The sequence below is a fragment of the Rhinoderma darwinii genome, chromosome 1 (genome assembly GCF_050947455.1).
Source record: "Rhinoderma darwinii isolate aRhiDar2 chromosome 1, aRhiDar2.hap1, whole genome shotgun sequence".
Taxonomy (NCBI): domain Eukaryota; kingdom Metazoa; phylum Chordata; class Amphibia; order Anura; family Rhinodermatidae; genus Rhinoderma; species Rhinoderma darwinii.
The window spans coordinates 393,333,325-393,351,147 of record NC_134687.1 but is presented as its reverse complement, the minus strand read 5'-3'; the positions used below and the strand labels follow the sequence as shown (position 1 = coordinate 393,351,147).

At 39.6% G+C, this 17,823-nt stretch overlaps 1 protein-coding gene across 3 annotated transcripts in view; it reads left to right on the top strand.

Annotated features, from left to right (window-relative positions):
- The window catches only part of PTCH1 (patched 1), a 78,510-nt gene that overhangs the window by 35,400 nt on the left and 25,287 nt on the right, over window positions 1-17,823 (top strand). For all 3 annotated transcript variants that reach the window (XM_075828819.1, XM_075828818.1, XM_075828820.1), the window contains exons 3-15: window positions 3,098-3,287; window positions 4,133-4,202; window positions 5,085-5,176; window positions 6,036-6,234; window positions 6,549-6,670; window positions 8,932-9,079; window positions 11,165-11,296; window positions 11,458-11,613; window positions 12,275-12,373; window positions 12,801-12,926; window positions 15,513-15,631; window positions 16,298-16,688; window positions 17,308-17,617. In XM_075828819.1, the coding sequence (XP_075684934.1) occupies window positions 3,098-3,287; window positions 4,133-4,202; window positions 5,085-5,176; window positions 6,036-6,234; window positions 6,549-6,670; window positions 8,932-9,079; window positions 11,165-11,296; window positions 11,458-11,613; window positions 12,275-12,373; window positions 12,801-12,926; window positions 15,513-15,631; window positions 16,298-16,688; window positions 17,308-17,617 (2,154 nt within the window). The remainder of the gene's footprint in view (window positions 1-3,097; window positions 3,288-4,132; window positions 4,203-5,084; window positions 5,177-6,035; window positions 6,235-6,548; window positions 6,671-8,931; window positions 9,080-11,164; window positions 11,297-11,457; window positions 11,614-12,274; window positions 12,374-12,800; window positions 12,927-15,512; window positions 15,632-16,297; window positions 16,689-17,307; window positions 17,618-17,823) is intronic.

The window sequence follows — 17,823 nt, the reverse complement described above, 5'->3', positions numbered from 1 at the left end:
AATTTAAATATGTACCAGAAAACATGACCTAGTGCATCACTTGTGTTTGATACAACAAAGATGGACATGGACCTTGGACCATGGACCTTTTATAACCTATTCCGTGAGAAAAAATAAAAATACTTTAAAATAGTTTTTTATGTGACTACCATGTATGTTTGTCTTAGTAGAGATGCCCCTCTGAGGGTATGTTCACACAACCTATTTTCAAACGTTTTTCGGGCTGTAAACACCCCAAAAAATGGCTGAAAATACGTAGGCTGAACGCCTCCAAACATCTGCCCATTGATTTCAATGGGAAAAACGGCTTTCCGTTCCCACATCGTAAAAGAACGCTCATAAAAAAGAAGTGCATGTTGCTTATTGGGCCGTTTTTGAAGCCGTTTTTTATTGTCTCAATAGAAAAACAGCTCCAAAAGTGGCTATAAAAAAAACGCATAAAAAAACGCTTGATGCTTAAAAAACGGCTGAAAATCAGAGGCGGTTTTCCCTTGAAAACTGCTCCGTATTTTATAACCCGTTTTTTGTTAAGCGTGTGAACATACCCTAAGACCGATTTCTTACAGTCTCAGACCTCATCAGTGCAGGCATCTTGTTATAGACTCTCTGGAATAATCCGCAGGAAAGTAGAGACTACAGCAATGGTCCCTGGAAAAATGTGCAAATAAAGTACCTACTGAGAGAAATAAGCTCGGGAAGATTTATTCAGTAGTGGTTCAAAATACATGAATGGTGCAAATTGTGCCAAATGTATCAAAACCGCATAATATACTGTATATTTAGCTCAACTCGCTAGGCCTTACACCACCTTATGGCTGTCCCATATGTACACTGTTAGGCTATGTTCACACAGAGCAGATACGCTGCGTAAAAGCACCCTATGCGCCGCAGGGAATCATGGACGAAAAACTGCACCAAATTGTGGTGCAGTTTTTCGGCCGGAATGTCCGCTGCGGAAAACTGCACATAAAGTTTCATACTTACGTAGCCATGGCGACACATCCCTCCGTGCTGCAGCCTCCTGGGATGACGTTTCATCCCATGTGACCGCTGCAGCCGGTGATTGGCTGCAGCGCTTACATGGGATAAAACTTTTTACCAGGAGGACGGCCTGGTAGAAGAAACACAGAATTCTGGGTAAGTATAAGATTTTTATTTTTTTTGAGTTATGTTTTTTTGCGGTGGAATCGCTGCTTTTCTACTGCAAAAAAACACAACATCTGCTGACAACTGAACTGAATTCAAGTATATTCCCATTATAGAGTCTCCTACCCAACACCTTATTTACTAGGGTTTTCACAATGGAGAAACTTTTGGGAGGTTCTCCTTATTACGGAGCTTATCTTATGAATTCGGGCTTATGTTTATTGCTTTAAAGACCAGAGATAAAAATCATTAGTACTATAAAGTATGGTTGCAACAGTATTAAGCTGCCCATACACACTAGATAGTAGCCGGAGGACCGGAAACTATTGATAGTCTAATGTTTAGGAAGGCCTTCCGACATGAGGGAAACTGACATGGGGGGGGGGGGTGTTCGATTTCAATGTGCCCATTCATTGGTCTGGAATCATTTGAGTTATATCAGCAAAGCTTTTCTCCCTTTAATTGGCTAGATTTACTTCTTTCCATGTGTACTGATTCTTTACAAATTGAATTTTTTTATATTTTTACATTTCCAAGTTGGCTTATATCATATCTGATGTTTAGCCATAACCTAGAGAACATTTTTTAACCAACTGCTTTGATGGTACAGAATGCCAAATGATAGTGGTGACTGAATGATCTCCCTACCAGCTTGTCATTTGCCTAAAACCAAACTTTTGGATAGTCAGAATATTTTCAAAGAGAGGTTACTCCGCATTTATAGCCAACTCCCCATTGAAATCTGTTTCAGTTATGGAAATAAATCTCTCACCCATAGGTTTCTAAGATTCTCTTTGATTTTGTTGCATGGTGGCATTGCATGTATAGTGCTATTTCCATAGTACCCCACATGACTCTTATGTCATAAATGTAATTTATAAGAAAATTGCTTCAAGTATATCAAAAACAGACACACCGTTCTCATCATGACATTAGAAAAGATTAGGGTTCTGTTCACATCTGTCTTAAGGTTTCATCTCTGACAAATTTGTGACAGTTCTGTTGAAAGCCAACATTATAGACCTTAATGGGATCCATCAGGTTTGTGTTATTTTTTTTTAATTTTTTTTTACTGTGTAGCAGACTACATTATTCTGCCCACCAAAAATAACAGAAATACCAGAACAGACTATACGACCGTAAATATTCTCCGTAATTGCGGACTGTAATACGGGCTGCAATTACGGACCCATTCGCTTCTATTGGCTGCGGACACATTTCCGTATCGCTACGGATAGGTGTCTGTGCCATAGAAGTGTACAGCAAAAGATAGGACATGTCCTAGTTTTTGCTTTTTACGGGCCGTGCTCCCATACTTTGTATGGGAGAAAGGGCCGAAAATGCGGACTGCGGGCTGTGATTATGGGCACGGCCATATGCATGAGGCCTAACATGGAGAAAATAGCAGTGTGAATACAGCCTAACAACTTGTAGTCTCAGTTACTTTTTGCTGTCTTCTGCCAAACTCAGCTTTTGTAACATTGTTGTAAAGGAAAATTGTTTGAACAGTGCCAATTTTTTTTCTTTCTATGTATGGATGTATATACATAAAAGCCATTGATCGTGAAATGTGCTATAGAACCAGACTGTTTATACAAGTGCATGAAATTGTACAAAAAATGTTCAGTCTGCTCGGTATAGAAAAGCCTTCTAAAAGTGATTTAGTTTCTCCATATGGAAGTCTTCTATTCAGGAGGGGGTAAAGACTGGAAGAAAAATGAAGTCTATTTGTAATGTAATTATTACTCTTGTATGGTTTATTGTAGTCGTCAACAAATATCCGAGATCAGGAGAAAGTACCCTACAGCTGTTTAAGTACTTCTCCCCTTTCGAAGGTTCCTGAGAATAGTAGTTCAGTACCAGCATGGCGGCTTCATGTTCTCTGCCATTGTGTTCATGCTGGATTCTTGCTTTGTCCTTCGAATGATCTTTTCATGTATTTTTCTTGCAGTTGGTGGACGAGTAAGTCGTGAATTAAATTATACTCGCCAAAAGATCGGAGAGGAAGCCATGTTTAATCCACAGCTCATGATCCAGACTCCACTAGAGAATGGTGCTAATATCCTAACAACGGAAGCTCTGAGGCAACATCTTCACTCCGCACTTGAAGCCACCAAGGTGCAGGTCTACATGTACGACAGGTAAATGCCAGATTTGTAAAAAAAAATAAAAAAAATAATTAGGTTTTAAAATATACTGAATAGACTGGTGCACGTGTTTTATTATTCATTTTGGGTAACTGTAATGTTTCCTATATGTTGATAGTTCAATATTTCAATGACATTCTGCATTTGCATGCTGAATATGGATCATAAAGCATCTGTGTTCATATTTATGTTTGCTATAAAAATGGATGTGTATTTATGTCAAATTTATGTTTGAATTAAGTTTTCTCCAGTGGATCCATAATACGGATAACATACGGATGCATCTATAATTTGAACACTCTTCATAGACTTCAGTAGGCATTTTATGACCACAAAAAAATAAACATAACACACTGTGAGGGTATTTTCACACGGGCTATTTCCGTAAACGGCCGAAAAATCGGAAGCAGAACGCCTCCAAACATCTGCCCATTGATTGCAATGGGAAAAACGGTGTTCTGTTCCGACGGGCCGTTTTTTTACGCGGCCGTTTTGAAAAACGGCCGCGAAAAAGAAGTGCAGGTCAATTCTTCAGCCGTTTTTGGAGACGTTTTTCATAGACTATTGAAAACAGCTCCAAAAACGCCACGAAAATTGCGTTTTTGAGTTTGCGTGTGAGCATACCCTTATACGACCATGTGAAAAATCCAATAGATCAACTGTGGCTTCATAGTACAGACCATATAAACACGAATATGACACAGATGCAAAACACTTGTGTGAAATTGGCCTCATCTCCTAAAACCTCATTGGTAACTTCTGAAAAACCTATGTCAAGATTATAAAGTGTTGTTTTATTATACAAAGAAATACATTGTCCTCTTTTTTTTCCGCAATAGGCCATGGAAACTAGAAGAGCTGTGCTTTAAATCAGGAGAACTTATAACTGAAGCTGGGTATATGAGCCAGGTAAATGTCTAAAATTAGAAAATTATAGCTTTGTGGGTGACTGTTGAGCAACTTTTTGTAAAAAATAAAATAAAACTGGATGAGATAAAGCGATGTGTGCATATGATTTACGTGACCATGGGAAAAGCCCATGCTGACTGCTGTATAACTTCATGTTACTAATTTCGTTTTCTAGCGAGGGCACTATTGACTATAAAATTTGGAGTAAGGGCTTGCACAGCGTGCCCAAGTTCAGCTAAACTTTGAGTTCTAATTAGACAACGTGAACAACAAGGTGCAGTGGGTAATGCGTTTGGTAATGGCTTAGTCTAAAAAAAAAAAGTGGCAACCGCCAAGATCAAATGACGGACTCTTTGAGTTGTCTGCACATACACTCACATGGAAGTCTTTGATCTAGACTAGGAGAAGTTTAAAGGGGTTACTTACATTTTTATTAGAAGGCCCCCTGAGAAAAAGCTTATTACAGGGTGACAGCTGCTGGGATCCCCAGCAAACAGCTATAATCTGTAGCATAATCCAGTAACAAGTGTTCAAATCCCCTGCAGCGCCATCTCAGGAGCAGTCAAGTATTACATAAGGACCATTGAAATCACTAACCTCTCCGTGTAATGTACAGATGTGCTGGGTCCTCCAAAGCAAGAGAGACACTTTTTGCTATAGCTACAAAAGGAGAGAATTGCTGGGCATCATTGTTCCAAACTTTGGGAAGTGATTATTTTTTAAAGTGTCCCTAATTCTATATTTATATAATACTTCTATGTATAAGTAGATTCAGAGGGAATTGATCTTTGACTTGTAATGTCCGCTACACTGTGTTGGGATATATGTAGCATGCCTTGAGAATACCATACAGCGTTATTGACTTTTTGTTTTATTTCACAGATCATAGAATCACTATACCCTTGTTTGATTATCACACCTTTGGACTGCTTTTGGGAAGGAGCAAAACTTCATTCTGGACGGGCATATCTACCGTAAGCATTTTACTTAATTCATTCTATTCTGCCCGGTTATGTAGACGGCTAGCTCTAAAAAGGTGGATGTTTGAGCGGTGTATATCTAATGTGTATGCACTTTTCCTTTTTATTGCTCTCTTCTTTGGAACGTTTTGAAGCTTGTGCTTGGGTATGTGCTTGAAAAGCTTAAAGTATTCAGAGGCATAAGCAAATGGGTTTCTTTTTATTTCATCTGTTTAATGAAACAAAACAAAAAGCTGCATTTTAATTCCCATCTTGGATTTTTACAGTTGAACAGCTTTTATATTTCATAGTCTGCATGCAACAAAGAGTTAATTGTTTTGGGCATTTGGCATATGTTGCCATTTTTAAGTAATTATGCAAGAGTTCGTGTCTGAGTAATTGTTCATGTCCTGGTTTGCTTGTCTCTGAAAATAAGCAATTTGCAATGGCCATCCCCTAACCTACAATGTGCAGCTTTGGATGTAGGACGTGAAGCATTTTCACTTTTCTAGTTGGGAGACTTGAAATAATGACTTAAGCCTGGATGGGCAAATACAGTTTGGCATAGACAACAAATTGAGCCTGCCAGAAAGCTTTTGTAATATGCCCGGCCGAAGCTTGAAAGGTGCCAGATCTGGTGAAGCAGCAGTAGCCACTGTAGTGGGAGACATTGCCAAGTCATCAGGCGGTCTTAAAAATATTTTCTGGTCCTGCCCGCATTGTGTTTTTATTACTTTCTTGCTGATCTAAATTTGTCATCATTAGTTATATGCTTTGCCTCCCACTCGGCCTTTCATTTTCATTCTTTCCAAGCAGCTACACTGCAGCACAGATTGTATGTTGTCATTTTTGGCTCACACTGCTTTCTCTCCAGAGGTAAACCCACTTTACAATGGACAAACTTTGACCCCATTGGCTTGTTGGGAGAGTTGAAGAGAGAACATTTCCAAGTAGACATCTGGGAGGAAATGCTAAAAAAGGCTGAGGTTGGTCACGCGTATATGGACCGCCCCTGCCTCAACCCATTAGATTCGGATTGTCCGCCTACAGCACCTAATAAAAATTCAACCAAAGTGAGTTCATACATAGGATAATTCTTCAAGCTGTTCTTATAAAAAGAACCCTGCATAATTTTGTTGGTAATGGTGTACAAATCATTGTTTCATACTTTTTTCTGTATGCTATAAGACATCTGTTAAAGTTGCTTTTAAGTATTACTGGGCAAAGTGCAAAGTTAAGATGTTCACATAATAATAATAATAATCGTGTTAATCGAAAGCATTGTTTGTTAAACCAACAATTTTCATATTTTTTGGGTAGTTAAACTTATAATTCACATCTAAAAGTGCACATCCAAATTTACATTTACTTCATGTTCTATTTTCAGCCTCTTGATGTTGCCCTTGTGATGAATGGAGGATGTTATGGTCTTTCGAGAAAGTATATGCACTGGCAAGAGGAACTGATCATTGGTGGCACAGTGAAAAATGCTAGTGGAAAGCTTGTCAGGTAAGTGATTATGCATAATGCTACACGTTATGCACACCGTATTAATCTTTCATGATAACTGTGTGATATATGTATCATGTGTTGGTATTTTATTGATGGGAAGATCTAATTACCTGGTGTTTATTTGTTGTCTCTGCTTATTTTCTATTGAATGTTAAAATAGATATGATAAATGATCATCCTTACAAGTCACTGGTATTAAACATGTCTACATATATTTTCTACAAACCTTACTTTACTTTACAATCCTTTCATCTTTGGAAAGACATTTAGATTCACTGGGCCACAGATCTCTCTCTATAGTTGCTAAGTGGAAGCTATAAACATAACGTTGCTAGTGTGAGCCTCCTTTCATGTTAGGCTAATCCTCTTCAGGTGAACAAAAATGTTTAGATTTTAAGAGGAGCCAATTTGAGTTTTGTTTGTGGCCAGGCAATGAGAACGTCGATAACCCTCACTAGAGAAAAACCAAAAAGTTTGATATATTAGCAACTTTATTCCTGGGAATTGTTAAAGAGGCTCTGTCACCAGATTTTGCAACCCCTATCTGCTATTGCAGCAGATAGGCGCTGCAATGTAGATTACATTAACGTTTTTATTTTTAAAAAACAAGCATTTTTGGCCAAGTTATGACCATTTTTGTAGTTATGCAAATGAGGCTTGCAAAAGTCCAAGTGGGTGTGTTTAAAAGTAAAAGTCCAAGTGGGCGTGTATTATGTGCGTACATCGGGGTGTTTTTAATACTTTTACTAGCTGGGCGCTCTGATGAGAAGTATCATCCACTTCTCTTCAGAACGCCCAGCTTCTGGCAGTGCAGACACAGCGTGTTCTCGAGAGATCACGCTGTGACGTCACTCACAGGTCCTGCATCGTGTCAGACGAGCGAGGACACCGGCACCAGAGGCTTCAGTTGATTCTGCAGCAGCATCGGCGTTAGCAGGTAAGTCGATGTAGCTACTTACCTGCAAACGCTGATGCTGCTGCAGAATCAACTGTAGCCTCTGGTGCCGATGTGTCCTCGCTCGTCTGACACGATGCAGCACCTGTGAGTGACGACACAGCGTGATCTCTCGAGAACACGCTGTGTCTGCACTGCCAGAAGCTGAGCGTTCTGAAGAGAAGTGGATGATACTTCTAATCAGAGCGCCCAGCTAGTAAAAGTATTAAAAACGCCCCGATGTACACACATAATACACGCCCAGTTGTACTTTTGCAAGCCTCATTTGCATAACTACAAAAATGGTCATAACTTGGCCAAAAATGCTCGTTTTTTAAAAATAAAAACGTTACTGTAATCTACATTGCAGCGCCGATCTGCTGCAATAGCAGATAGGGGTTGCAAAATCTGGTGACAGAGCCTCTTTAAGCTCTGCTCTTCATTTTAAAATTACTAGAATACCAACAAACTAGACTGTCAAGTCTCTTATGCATATATCTAAAATACACCCAATATTAACTGACATCTAAGATCTCTAGCCTAAAGGGGAATTTTGCTGCATGACATTTATGGTTTAACCGTAGTATATGTCTCATTGGTGGAGTGCGATTGCTTGCTCTTGATCACCGATCATCAAAACAGAGTCCCAGCGAAATACCACTTTAATTGGAATGGTACCTGTAATCAGAATATTTTATATTTACTTTTTGGTTGGACGTGTATTGTACCATACTAAAGCTACATACTGTTATTCAAAAGGGTCAGTTGCAGGGTCAGTGCAAACAATGACATTTTTCGTAGGTATAACTTCCATATGTATCAGCTACCGCCACTTTGTATGGAAAGATCAATTTTTTTGCAACAACTTTTTGCAACTTTTGTTACTATATTCATGTACAACTAACTGCATATGTAGATGGCTTTCATGTAAATGCAATTACCTGAATGTGGTGTGATTGCCGAGTACAGAGGGGAATGACTTGCACACGTCTGTTTAAACAATAATCACCATTTGTATACTTCCTAGATTCCTGCAGTGTCAAGCGTTTAGTCTGGTAGAGCTCTCAAGTCAAGCCAAATTTTTAGTGATTGCAGACAAGGTTTCTACACATGGCATTGCAAAGAGAAATGTTGTTTTCTAATATGTGATATTGACCTTTTGACTTTTGCTTATCAAAGGGAAAACTTAATTACTCAAGGCTCCATAGTGTATAATTTTATATTTTCAGTAAAAGGCACGCACGTAAGAAAGAGGAATGCTAGAGAGTCTACAAAATTTACTGGCTTTGCTAATAAAATATTTCTATACATTTTTATGTTACAGTGCCCAAGCGTTACAGACTATGTTTCAGTTAATGACTCCTAAGCAAATGTACGAGCACTTCAAGGGATATAATGATGTTTCTAAGATTAATTGGAATGAAGAGAAAGCGGCAGCCATTCTGGAGGCCTGGCAGCGGGACTATGTTCAGGTATTACTGAGTATATTGGATATTAATGCATCGCCACCTATAGCAAAGTTTACATTTCACATTTATAATAAAACTAATCATAATGCTTTAATATTGAACATTTTTCACCTTATATTCAAATGTCTAGTGGTATTCTGTGATGGACTGCAAGAATATTTAGGACTTGGCACGACCTGTAACCTGTGATTACAATGAAGCCACCTCACTCATGGCATTATTGTTGGCACTACAGCATGTTACCGAAATTGCCAGATTTGTAATTTTAGTGAATGGGATTTTTTTTCTTTCCCATACACTGTGTTGTAGCATGATCAAGTTGTTGAAGTTTGGAGTCCTTTTCCCCCATTGACTCATATTTGAAAAAATGTATAAATTAAAACCTAAAAAGAAATGTCAAAACGACATGAGCAGTTTTTACATGCGTTTTGTTTATTGAAACAGCACTGAAGACATTTGCTAGAACCTGAAGTCTACAGTCACACAGACATAACATGTCTTCATGAGGGAGCCATAGATTTAGAAGCAAAAAACGGGATTGGATCCGTCATGGGTAATCAGGAAATCATTTCCCAAACCATTTTGTTCTATAACCTATTTTTGGCTCTTAACGCCCGGTCCCTCATGGAGCCGTGTTTCGGCTGTGTGAATGAAGCCTTATATACGCCATTCTGTTTGTAGGCTAGGTCCCCTTTCAACGATATTGTAACTTTTATATGAACTTGTGTCAGACCAGGAGCTAGGCCAGACATGGGCAAACTACGGCCCGCGGGCCACATACGGCCCGTTAGGCTTTTTAATCCGGCCCGCCGAACTTGTCCAAATTATAGTAAAAACCTCCTTTTTTTTTTCCTTTCCCTGCAATGCCCACGTTTTCCCAATAGATGGCGCACTCAAAACACATTGACCGTTGTTAATGTGGCGCGTATTTCTCTTTATTTCACTTTAATTTTCACTTCGTTTCACGTCACCATTAAGCCCTTCGGTTTTCAAAGAGTACAATATCAGCCGTCACTTTGCCACGAAGCATGCAAACTATGCTAGCAAGCAGTCAACACAAGAACGGGCGGCTACTGCTCAGAGGTTGGCAGCTAATTTACAGAGTCAACAGAACTTTTTTCTTGATAAATCACAGTGCGTATGTTATTTTAATCTATTTACATTTCCTTCTCCCAGTATCTGCGAAATAGTATGTAAATGCCATATCTTGCATATTCCTTGAGACAAATTTATTAACTGATAAGGGCTATTTTTCACATTTGAAAGACAGTTAATAAATTGGGTTGTAGTGTTCTTACTGTGCTATGAGGTTTGCACACACTACATTTAATGCTTTAGTATATCCGGCCCAAACACTCCCTCCAAATGCTCCTGGCCCGGCCCCTCTGTCAAATTTTAGAACCCATTGTGGCCCGCGAGTCAAAAAGTTTGCCCACCCCTGAGCTAGGCTCTATATGAGAAATATTGAATGTGAACCGATACAGACGTATTGCACCAAGAAGCAACGCAAATATTATATTTTGATTCTGATTACCATAACCTAGAAAAATCCAGCTATTCTTTGTTACATATACAGACTGAAGATTGATAACGTTTAGTTTATGCTAGAACAATTTGTAATAGCAAAACGCTTTCTTTTCCTAGAGTTGTAGCAGCTTGCCAAGGTGGTACTTCCTAATCTAGGATGCAGGCTAGGGATAAGAGAACTGAAATAAAAAGCAAGTGTGATTTGTAAGGAAAGGTGTCTGGAACACATTAGTGAGCCAGAGAATCTGTTCACAGCTGCGGTCCCATTGGTGAGGTCATGTGACATTTTTTTGGCCTTTGTTTCCCAAACATTGACCTTTACTGAGTTGCTGGTGACCCCTGTGAGTCAGCCAACCAATTAAAAAGAAAGTCTCCTCTTCCAGGCAAAGTCTAGAAGACCACTACAGAGCGATATATAGGAGATGAATGATGGCTCTGCATCGGTCTTCCATCCCGTTTCTCTGAAAAAGATGCAATATTCATTTTATTGTCTTTACTTGTATGTGGCTGTTGCGATCTTTGCCTGGCTCATCTTAGGATCAATGTCTCCCTCTTTGTTAGGTTGTACATCAAAACGTTGCACAAAATTCCAGTCAGAAAGTTCTTCTTTTTACAACCACTACACTGGACGACATCCTCAAGTCATTTTCAGATGTCAGTGTCATCAGAGTTGCCAGTGGCTACCTGCTGATGGTGAGTTCAACCGATTTCGAATTTACCAATAAAGAGATGTAGGCATGGGGCTTTGACACGTATCATGGTAACATGCGTGTTTAAAATAGTTCCTTTCTTAGAGAATGGACAAGGGAATGGGGTGACCTGCCGCATTTTAATGTGGTTTGTTTAATTTGCAGCTTGCCTATGCCTGTTTAACCATGCTGAGGTGGGACTGTGCCAAGTCTCAGGGTGCCGTGGGGCTGGCTGGAGTCTTGCTCGTTGCGCTTTCTGTGGCAGCAGGATTGGGCCTGTGTTCATTGATTGGAATATCCTTTAATGCCGCAACAACTCAGGTATTAACTTTCACGCAGCACATATTTTCACTAAAGATTAGTTGCATGATATGTGAGAATGCTGAGTTATATATACACGTATCTTTTATATGTAGGCTTTTTTAGCTTTTCCTTATTTTTATATCCTTCCTAATATTGTATATTGTTATTATAAGACTAGCCTCCTCTATAAACAGGAGCTTTTCAATGATAAGATCCCTGTATGGCTGTGGGGAATTCAGATTCCCCAACCTTTGCCCTGAAAATCCGTCAGAAGAATGTAGCCTGCCTTAGGAACGGCAGACTCAGGCTGCCTGTGCCTGCTGACTGGGAAGCCACGAGGAATCTGAATTCCCTGCGGCCTCCCTGTTCTATGATCATAATGCTCTTACTTGTAAAGGAAACATTTTCGATAATAGGTTTAGATTAAGGAACGGCTATTTATGGAATTCCATTATTTATTCACCTTTGGTGAACCTTCACTTTTTTGGGGGAATTCAGACCATCGAAGAGCCGAGTAAAGTTTTATTGAATTAAAAAATTTGCTATGTATTAAAGGCAGTATTCTGATCTAGACAGCTTCTGATCTGAATGGACATGTTACTTAGGGTTGTGCATGTATGACTGCCAAAGATTGTATGTGTGTGTGTCAAGTGTTCACTGCCTGCATTGTTCCCCACAGGTTCTGCCTTTTCTTGCTCTCGGGGTTGGTGTAGACGATGTCTTTCTGTTGGCACATGCGTTTAGTGAAACAGGCCAAAATAATAGGATTCCATTTGAGGTAATTACAAAACTTAAAAATGAAAAAGTGTCTTTGTTTAGAGGTATTTTTTTCCGGGAGGCATGTGCTGTGCTTTAAAAACAGTGTTTGATATTACGTTATTCAGGGCCGATTTTAGACCCAAATGCTCCATCCTTTCCAGGGTATAGGTATTGTATAAATCCACATACCATTGGATTGTTCCCTGTCGTTTTCTATCTCCGGTGAAGATGGATTGGGCTTACGAGGACACTTTAGTTTTCAGGAGCAGGGACATATCAGTCCGTTGCTAGGAGGTTACCTGAATGGATTTTAATAGATGTTATTATTGGTGGTATTTGCTAATAATCTGTCCTAATGATCATGTGAAAATAAAGCAGTTTTGCTAAGTTTTTTTATTTGCTATTACTAATCCATTTTATTCATGCATTTTTTTTCTTACTTTTAGGACAGAACTGGGGAATGTTTAAAAAGAACAGGAGCTAGTGTTGCCCTGACCTCTATCAGCAATGTGACTGCTTTCTTCATGGCTGCCTTAATACCCATTCCTGCACTCAGGGCTTTCTCTCTTCAAGTAAGATTTTGAAACGTATTTCTATGGGAACTTTTTTATGTGGAGTTGGGAGTAGAGGTTTGTTTTAGCTGTACACTTAGAAGTAACACTCTGCAATCCATTTTGTACTCGTAATCCATGTTGTACGTATGTATGGACACATTTCATACACCGACCTTTTAGATGAGCTGGTCCCCCATCCCCCAAATATTGCTTTTCCTGGGTGCAGAGATGCTAGATATTACCAGATGAGAATGTATTCCTATGTACGGACCACTTGTGCAGGCCATGATCGTGTCATAAAGGCAGGTTTCCACACACTCGTAATGCGGCCGCAGTCCAGCATTGATGTTACGGCTGCAACACCCGAACCACCACTGAACCAAACTGGTAGGTAGGAGGAATTCTGAAGATCTCTTCATACCAGGACCCCCAATGTGAGGAATATTGTAAGGCATGAGAGGTCAGCTCATCTAGTGCAAAATCTGAACTTCATCTGAATCTTTTCTTTTTTGCCTCTAACTGAAATGGATTAACAAGCTACAAGTAATAAATCCTGTATAGATTACTAGGATGTGGAAACTAACTGACGTATTGCCTTCTTTTAAGTTTATATATCTATTTGTAGAGATCAGATAAAGTTTGTGTTACTTTTGTATAGGCTTCTGTTTCATTTTGCGGTTTTATGAACTTTCCAGAAACACAAATCCAGCCGTTTTTTCTTTTCCTGGCCTCTCTCTTAGCGCTGCCTGTCACCTTTCTTAACCTCTGTCTTAAATAGATAATAGGTAATGTTGGAGTCATATACTGGACAAAAAGAGGCTTTAGACAATAGCTGGATAAAGAAGGGAGTTACTGAGGAGCAGCTGTAATGTGGAGCTTGAGCTGACAGGCGTCCTCATCTGCTCATCACTTCCAGCTATGCAGTACACCCACTCTCCCTGTGTGGTCTGCCAGGAATGGCAAAGAAAACACACATACCTTGGGCAGGGCCCCATCTGAGAAGGCATGCTAGCTTTTCCCTGGGTAGTTCTAACACAGACCTCCCATTCTTCTCTGACATCAGTTACAGGCAGAAAGCTCCGGATTTTTAAACACTGGAACGGTGAAACCTTACAAGGGCTTTAAATGTGACCAAATAGGAAAGACTTGTGTAGTCTAACCGATCACTGCTGATCACTTGCTGAAACGGACATGTGGCCCGCTCAGTCTGTGCCTTAGTAACCATAGTACTGCTAGAGAAACATAAAAAATAAACTCTGCTACGGTAGCTTATAGCTCTACGTTTAACACATTGGAACCGAAGTATAGTCATTATGTACTGGATACACATTCAGTGTCTAGGGGGCAAAATAATTACAAATAGTTTACTAAATTCATTTTATAAAGCTATCTTGGGCCCCATTCACATCGCGTTTGTGCGATCTGCCGGGCATATACGTTTTTAAACACTAAAAAAAGTATTGAGACGTATAGCTCGGCATATACGTAGACTATAAGGGGTCAAACATAGACCAAAATAGCATCCGTTTGGTCTATGTTTGTCATGGTTTACGTTGGAGTACTGAAAAGTGCAGTCTGCTACGCTATTCTGTACTTCAAAAAAAGGTACACGCGACGTAACGTTTTTTTAGCATTGATATCAATGGATGACATATGCAAATGCTATGATAGGCGTTTGTATCCGTTTACATACAGTAAATCTATCCCTTTTTTGTTTTTCTAGCAATCTTCACTTTACCTAAAAAAAAAAGTATAAATTTTTTTTTAAAGACAGACAGAAACATATACCGGCGTATGAGTATATACTAAACGTACACGCTATAAAAAACACAGACGTAAACAGAAAATGGTACCCGTTTTGTACAAAAAAAAGTATACGCTCGGCGGATAGCACAAAACGCAATGTGAATAGGGCTTAACTAATGTGCCTTCCCTCCTACACAATACACTCCGTTTTTACCTATGTGTATGTGTTAGGTCCCATTCACATTGCGTTTGTGCTATCCGCCGAGCGTATACGTTTTTATAAAAACGTGGACCATTGAAAACGTATACAAACGTGTAACATTTTCTGTTTACGTCTGTGTTTTTTATATCGTGTACGTTTAGTGTATACTCAAACGTCCTACTCATTCGACGGTATACATTCAGTTTACCTTAAAAAAATATATTTTTTTTTAAAGTGCACGCTGATAGGAAAAAAAAAACGGATAGATTTACTATATGTAAACGGATACAAACGTATAGCATTACATTTGTATACGTCGTCCATTAAGAGCAAGGCTACGTCGTGTATACCTTTTTTGGAAATACAGAATAGCATAGCAGACTACGGTTTTCAGTACTTTCAGAAAACGGTATTCCAACGTAAACCATGACAAACATAGAGCAAATGGATGCTATTTTGGTCTACGTTTGACCCCTTATAGGCCGAGCTATACATTTCAATACTTCTTTAGGGTTTAAAAACGTGTACACTCGGTGGATAGCACAAACACGATGTGAATGGGGCCTTAATAGTTATAGTAAACATTGTTTCACTGATATTTATTATCTCCCTTTATCTATAAATACTATGTGTTAACTATTTATTGTGTACTTCAGGCTGCTGTCGTGGTGGTCTTCAACTTTGCCATGGTTCTTCTGATATTTCCTGCCATCTTAAGCATGGACCTGTATCGCAGGAGAGATCGCAGGCTCGACATCTTTTGCTGCTTCAGCAGGTAAACATTATTATCTTGGTATATTTAAGGGCAAAATTTGACACCATCATAACATGTTTGGTCTTTTTATAAAATCATATGTGAAAAACAAATGAAGCAGTCTTAAAAAGGTTTTAATGCGTATAACGTATATTGTATTTCTTGTCACATTCCATTGAGACTTTAAATTTGTAACCATGACATGTTAAAAAATATTGTCTACGAAGATCACCCTTTTTACAACAGAAGCCAGCCCGGGTACTAAGGTTGGACATTAAAAAAATCTGGTGGCCAAATGCTGTTTCAGCCAATAGCTATTCCTCCCAATCCCCCCATACACATGCACGCTCTGCTCTGAATAGGGAGAGGGGAGTAAGCCGTTGCCAGACACCTGGCGGCGGCTCATTTCCGCTGAGAACAAAAGATCAGGCGTGTTGAAATCTAACTGCCTGATCCTTGTTTCCCTTGGCATTTGTCATTGTGGGAGCATCTGGAGGCCCCCATACACATTAGACAGGTTCAGCCGACAGTGATCTAATGTGTGTGGCCACCTTTATAGGGGATATGGGGAGGGGCTGTCTTAGTAAGACAATCCCTTTAAGGACTACAAAAAAAGGTCTGATTCTGATACTGGAAATTACCCTTATTTGTAATTGTTAACTGCAATTGTTATTTTTTTTTTTCTAGTCCCTGTGTCAGTCGAGTGATTCAGATTGAGCCCCAAGCATACGTGGATAATAATGAGAATACAAGCTACAGTCCACCACCACCATACAGTAGCCACAGTTTTGCTCACGAGACACAAATCACTATGCAATCAACCGTCCAATTGCGGACAGAGTATGACCCACGGACCCAGTCCTATTACACCACAGCAGAACCTCTGTCTGAAATTTCTGTGCAACCATCAGTCTCTACATCCCATGATGCCAGCAGCCTGACCCCAGAGAACACAAATTCTACCCGGGACCTACTTGATTCTGGCTTTAACTGCATTGAACCTTCTTGTACCAGGTGGACACTTTCATCATTTGCCGAGAAGCACTATGCCCCTTTTCTGTTAAAGCCAAAAACAAAGGTACTTCTTACAGAAATTAAAAAATTAAACTGTTTGTTTTATGTGTCCCACGTGGACCTGTAACTTTTAGAGTGTGTAGCAATAAAGTTCCGTAAATATCCTGAGAATAAAATCTGAGCATTTGCAATTAAAAAGCATAAAACATAAAGCTTGAAATAAAAGGATGCATTTAACTATTTTCATTTCTGATTGTATACATGCAAATAGTGGATCCAAATAGTTATCATGTGCACCAAGTTTGGTCAAGGTGTGCTAACTAGGGGGTGGGTTCCACCAAGATCCACTATAGAAGTCTAATATGCAAGAAAGGTCAAGTAACATTTTTAAATGTTTTATTGTGGAGCATGGAAGAACATATCGGTGACGTTTTGGCACGCAGGCCTTCCTCAAGCTGTATATGACACTTTGTGTGTCATATACAGCTTGAGGAAGACCTGCGTGCCGAAACGTCGATGTTATGTGATTTTGTGCTCCACAATGAAAACATTTAACTGGTGGTGCCTTGGCCCTTTCTTGCTTAGTGTATACATGCTAATGGCATAAACACTAGTTCAATCTCAGTCCTATAAAGTGGCCTACGTTTTCCATTGCTTCATGTTATTTTTTTTTTCGTTCACAGATTGCGGTGATATTGTTTTTCTTGGCCTTGCTTGGTGTTAGCCTATATGGTACCACACGTGTTCGAGATGGATTGGACCTCACTGACATTGTGCCTCGGGAAACCCGGGAGTATGACTTCATTGCAGCCCAATTTAAGTACTTCTCTTTCTACAACATGTATGTGGTGACACAGAAGGCAGATTATCCCCGGGCACAGCGATTGCTCTATGACCTTCACAAGAGCTTCTCCAGTGTTAAATATGTTTTGCTAGAGGGTGACCAACAGCTTCCCAAAATGTGGCTCCATTACTTCAGAGACTGGCTGCAAGGTAAGGTTATGCTATGCTATTTTCAAGATGTAGGATAAAGATTGGTTTAGGATGATCTTATATGTTAGTGTTCTTGCACACGACTGAGATCGGGCTGTGAAAAATGGTCCGAGTGTCGGCTGGATTTCCCGGCTCGACCACAGTACAGGTGAACGGGATTCCTGGCATCATAGACATTTTATGATGCTAGGAGTCCCTCCCTTCCC